General features: G+C 48.0%; 1 protein-coding gene across 1 annotated transcript; it reads left to right on the forward strand.

The window, feature by feature from the left end:
• Window positions 1–465: 465 nt before the first annotated feature.
• LOC134123703 (serine/threonine-protein kinase 32A-like) lies at window positions 466–5871 on the forward strand (the record flags this gene model as incomplete). Its single annotated transcript, XM_062560692.1, has 4 exons — window positions 466–600; window positions 2279–2395; window positions 3429–3554; window positions 4622–5871. Coding segments are annotated over 4 exons (528 nt in total), but the record flags the coding sequence as incomplete, so codon positions are not given.
• Between the last annotated feature and the right edge of the window lie 32 nt (window positions 5872–5903).

Raw genomic sequence — 5903 nt, forward strand, 5'->3', positions numbered from 1 at the left:
CGTTTGTGTCGTTTGTGTCAATCCGTCTCACGAGCCTCCTTCAGACACGCAACTCGTTACAAAAGTACCCGCGGTCCGACCCGCTAACACTCCAAATAGCCCTTCCAACATCTTCACTACTCAATGCCAATTGCATCTAATGAGTGATGAAGATGAAGAGAAAATTCAATGATTTGCATTTGCCGTGAGAAGGGGCAACGCCGAGATGATGGTCATTAATCAAGGCTTCAAGTGCAAAGTAGGTTTATAAATCCCTCAGGATTTAGCTCTTTTCTTTGCCACTATGTTTGCGGAACATTAAAACCAAAATAGACATCTAAGACTCTAAGGCCAATAGTTAGAATAAACATGTCCCCGATGTCCCCAAAGCCAAAACGAGTAAAAGGGATCAATAATACACAAAAACACCAAAACAGATCTATTTCTACGAGAGACCATCATCCCAGCAACCATGCGCGCATCTGATTGTGTTTTGTCACACCTTGTGTTGCACCAGCTCCCGAGCTGTTCCAAACCTTTGAGGGGTCCCACCCGGGCTACTCCTTCTCCGTCGACTGGTGGTCGCTCGGCATCACGGCGTACGAGCTGCTCAGGGGACAGGTGACTCTTAGCTTCCTTCATCGATCGGGCCCCCTGGCCCACTTCACTGGGGCGGGGTACTTCCTGGCGGGAGGGAGGAAGACATACAGCGGGGGGGGGGGGCCTCAGCCGTCACAAAACAAAAGGGGGGAGGGGGGGGGGGGTAGTTGCGGTGTGAGGCGAATGGCTGCTGGGGAATGAGCAAACAGAATGAGTTCTTTTAAGGGTCACATAATTGGAATAGATTTTTTTTCTGATAGATTTTGTTAAATTCTGCTTTAATTCCACGCTGGTCCCATCTGGAGAAGTTTAATCCTGGTGTCATGCAAATAAAGACCGGACAGAACGCCTTCGCTCCTTTTCTGGGTTTTAAATAAGGCCGGGGCCGTCAAACTAACGGCAGCTGCAGGATCACTCCTCTCACTCCTCTCACCCTTCTCCATGAAACTGTTCAGCTTCTTTACCAAATTCTGACCCACTTCCCTCGTTCTCCCACTTGGGATATATTTAGAGCTCAGACCTGATCTCACCTTGAAGCCTTCTAGAGTACGTTCTGTCCTTTTTTTTTAGCTCAAAGCTACAGCCGACCTGCACCATTTACCTGAAGTCTTCTCTCGTACCCTCATGGCTGCGTCCCGTGATCATTCACGTAGGAAACTGCTGAGCGGACAGAATCCATTCAGAGGGACTCAGACGTGTTTTGCAAGTTCCTATTTAATCGGCATCTTCTTCAAACCCCTCTGCTAAACTTTCCTCCACTCCTCCTCACATTGCCTCCGTGGGGCTTTCAGGTCCACCTTTCGCTATTACAACAGCTCCAAGCACTACTTGATTCTATCAGCCTATACTTTATCTTAGTATATTATCGAAAAAATATACCTCCCCACCTAACTCTGTGTCTCCTTTTTTTTTCCTGAATTAGAAACCAGAGAATGAACACAGAAATGCGGTGATACATTTGTGCAAATATAATAATAATATAACACTTGAACCAATTGCTGCCTTCTGTCACCTGAAAATCCGACTGTAAAGTAACTTTTGACTGTCTTATGTGACACCTCATGTGTGCCCTGTACGGGGAACACAACTGACATCATGCATTGAAAGGACGTCTTTTCAGCTCCACCATTCTTTCTATCAAATCTCCCCTGAAGAACCGTCGGATGAAGCCTTCGTGGCATTGAAAGTTTACAGAATATTTTTCCTTATTCCACATTAGCTCTCATTTAAAAACAAACAATCTGAGAGACACGAGTCAAAGGGGCCAATTTTTCACCTCAAACCAGCCTCATCCAGCTGTGTTGGCTCACTGTGTCTTCAAGTCTTCAAGTCAAGGGCCTCTTACCATTCCCCCCCCCCCCCCCCCCCCCAAAAAAAGACCAGAGGGTGCAGCAGGATTGGTGTGAAGAACGGTCAACAAGCTTGCCCTTGTTTTCTGATTGACTGCAAGCTCAGTGATGCTGAAAGGCAAAGGGCTTAAGTGGTTTTGGGAATAGTCCCCTCATTCTCTGCTTCCTCTATCATATTTTGTGATCAGTGCAGGAAATGGGTTCACAGGGGGCGGGGGGGGTAGAAGAGCGCTAGAAAAGAACCAGCTGATGAAGTAGCTTAGAAACAAATACTTAGAAACCCCCCCTCCCGGCAACGCATGGCAACGAATCCTCTGCAACTCTCTCCTCCTCTTCATCCTTCCTCCCAGAGACCATATGTGATGAGATCCTGCACACCTGCCAATGAGATCCTGCAGACCTTCCACAAGGTCCATCCCAGCTACCCGGCGGCCTGGTCTTTGGAGATGAAGTCTCTACTCAGAAAGGTTGGCACGTGCACATTGCACAGCACGCCGAACTCACCGCACCTCACGCCGCTGCACCTCGCGCCGCTACACCTCACGCCGCTGCACCTCGCGCCGCTACACCTCACGCCGCTACACCTCACGCCGCTACAAATCGAAAACCGAGAGCCCGGGCCGCTGTGAATGTGTAGCGGAGGCCAATCCCTTTTGTCGACTGTGGGCTGGGGGAGAGGGTGACATTGGACAACAGATGTGTCTTTGAATTAGGTCCGCCACACATTATGCTAAACCAACTTCCCCTCGAGCAAACTGGCAAACCTCGTACCAGTTTCCCCCCGGTAGGATCTTTTCACAGATTGGTGTGGCTTTTAATTTCCTGTGAGCCAGCACCTCACAAGGTGCATCTATTGAGGTCTAAATAGTATTCAAAAACCAGGAATTGTTGTGACTCACATTCCCATTTACTGCAACTTGCACATTATCGCATTTCGTCAGTCTGTTCCCGATTGAAAATGAAGAACTATTTATTCTATTATTCTTGTGACAATAGAGCCACTTAAAAAAGCCAGCAGATGCACCCTCACTGTAGCATTTTTTTGGGGGGGGGGGGTTTGTCTTGCCAGCGATCCACTGCAGTCAAACTGTTGCATTGCTTCGTGCTCAGACTCCCCGAACATCATTGGCATTCCAGTCGCATGTGTAAATGTGTGGGAGAGAGAGAGAGAGAGAGAGAGAGAGAGAGAGAGATGTATGGAAGTGAGAAGGAGAGTATTCCATGCTCAATATACTGTATTTGTACTTCACACTTCACAACCCCTAATCACCATTTGATTCCTATGTGTACGTCGTCTTTTTCTTCCACACCTCCTCAATGTCGGTCCACCTCCAGCCCCTCTGCCCCCCCCCCCCCTCCCCACCGTCGTCCTCATTCTCAGACACATCCTTCAGGGCAAACATGTGCATGTAGTGCACCTGTCACGGCGGGACTTGTGCCTCCCCGCGGACAATTATCCTTACATTTCAATCCCTCCGTCTCTCTCTCTCTCTCTGTCAGCTGCTGTGCATAAATGTCCAGAAGCGCGTCTCGTGTCTAGCAGAGCTTCAGGATCTGGACTACATGTCCCCCGTCAACTGGGACGCCGTGCTCAGCAAACAGCTCCCGCCCGGCTTCATCCCCAACGTGAGTAGTCAGAGTAAACTGAGCCCGGCCTCAGTATGCTGCCCGGCAAAATGCTCCGAATAGAATAGTTCTTCCCTCCTGACGTCAGGGAAGGAAACGGAGCTCTCTGTGGCTGTGCCCCATCAGTGGATACATCATGACGTGTGATATCGCCATTTCCTCACGTACACGAAAAATGGCATCAATCACTGTTATTCTCTCGTGCCTATTCCCATAGCAGTAGGTCTGGACTACCTCCTCCCGATCGGATCGGTTCTAGCGGATCTTTATACAACGCCCCCTGCTGGGCTGAGCTGGATCTCCCACTGAGAGGCTGTCAGACACCCACATGCAGAGACAGACGTGGTGGCGGGTGGATATGCAGTATATGTGCCTACCTGCAGCCCTACAGGGGGTTTCTGGATCATGTCGGGGGAGGAAAGTGTTTGCACATGATGCTATCAGTCGGTTGGCCGAGTGACTTACTGTCTGTCCCTTCGGGTTTGAAACAAGCCACCTTATGGTTAAAAGAATAGCAGAATACTTTCACAGTTTGGATGCTTGAGCTGGAGGATTTCTTGACATTTATTATTTATGCTTTTTCCCCCAAGGACGACTCTTGAAGTTTCAGGAAACCAAGGTGGAAATGACTTTCAGTCCTTTGTGCCAGGGCTCGTGCAGAATAATGACTGAAAGCGCAAAGATGACTCGATGATTTTCGCCAAATTCTAAAGTCCACCGCGCCTGCAGAGCAGCAGGTTTCCAGCGCTGGCGAAACAGAGGGAACAGCACAGAGGATCGATGCCGAATTGACAGTGTGTCTCTATCTAATTATAGACGTATCCTCTGTCGTCAGTGCCTTGTAGACTGTTAATATCCACACAGGAAGAGAGAACTGCACCTTTATGGCTCATTTCCTCGACTTCCCAGGATCCAGTCTGCTTTGTTTTTTATTGGATTTCTGGGATTCAGTGCATAGAGGGCAGAATGAACTACGTTTATGCGTTGCTGTGGCCTCTAGGTTTGCACCGGTGGATCTCTTTTGTCTGTTTTTTAATGTGCACCTGCACGTGTCTGCATCTCCACAGAGGCGGAGACTAAACTGCGACCCCACATTTGAGCTGGAGGAAATGATCCTGGAGTCCAAACCACTTCACAAGAAGAAGAAAAGGCTCGCCAGGAAAAACAAGGAGCAGGGATCTGATGGGTCTCCACAGGTAAAAAAAAAAAACCTTTAAAAAAATGAATAACTCATTGATCGACCAACCCTTCAGAAGTGCCTCTCCCCTCTGTGTCGAGTCTCATTGTTCATCGAAGAAAAACGACAGACGGTTCCATCTGGCTTATTTAAAAGGAGACACATTTCCCCCTCAGTTTGTCTATTAAATGTGTCCACTGGGCTATTGAGAATATTGAGGGCACATTTTTAGAGCTGTCTCCTCCCTCACCTTGAGCAGAATAAATCGTCCGTCTGTCCGGTGAGTGCATCGGGGGAAGGCGAAGAGAAAGCAATCACCTACAGCTCCGGCTCTGGCTCCATTATTTTAGTCTTGACGATCCATCTCCATAAATCGGCTCTCGTCCTCTGGGTGTTCATAAAAGACGGAGAGGAAATCACTGAAGGGTTCATTTGATCAGCTGGTCAAGTGAGTCGCGGGAGGATCTTCCTTCATTACAGCTGACTACGCCGCTGTTTTTGGACCACGCTTTACTTTCATATTACTTCGTATCATTTATGAAGACAGTATTGTAGTGGGACATCACGTAGTATTTGACCCGTTTTTCTGCTGTGTCGGCCTAGAGGTCAAAGAGCAAGTAGAGCGGCGTGGGAGAGATACTGTGAACCGTAGAACAATGCTGATTTTATGGGAACCACCTTTAAAACCACCTGTAAGGTGTGTTTATCTACATAAATGCATTTATTGTACTGACTAAACTACAACATTGTATTTCTATGATTCTCTCCATTTTCCTTTTACTGGAGCTCATGGTTTAATTCATGTGCTCTTACCAGTAATCATACGGGTTGGGTCTGCTGTGTCTGGTCACAGTCCAACAATAACTCACCCTAGCTAACCTAGCTTATTACGCACACACACACACACACACACAACCAATGTCATTACAAGGTTAATAGGTTTGGACTGTCTCCCACTATTCGGCACATTTTATGGTGACTCTTTTCTAATAGGAGAGACACCGTTTGTTGGCTCCGGAGTCTGCAGCTCATACTTAAAATAAGAAGTCAGCGCTTGTCCAAAGTGCGCCATGTTTAGTGAGAGCTGACGGCTGCTTTTGGAGACCCGTGCATGTATCAGCACTATCTCCACTGTGCACACAGGCGGCCTTTGTCATCAAGAGAAAGTCTCA

Source organism: Pungitius pungitius, unplaced genomic scaffold, assembly GCF_949316345.1.
Source record: "Pungitius pungitius unplaced genomic scaffold, fPunPun2.1 scaffold_178, whole genome shotgun sequence".
NCBI classification, from domain to species: Eukaryota; Metazoa; Chordata; class Actinopteri; order Perciformes; family Gasterosteidae; genus Pungitius; species Pungitius pungitius.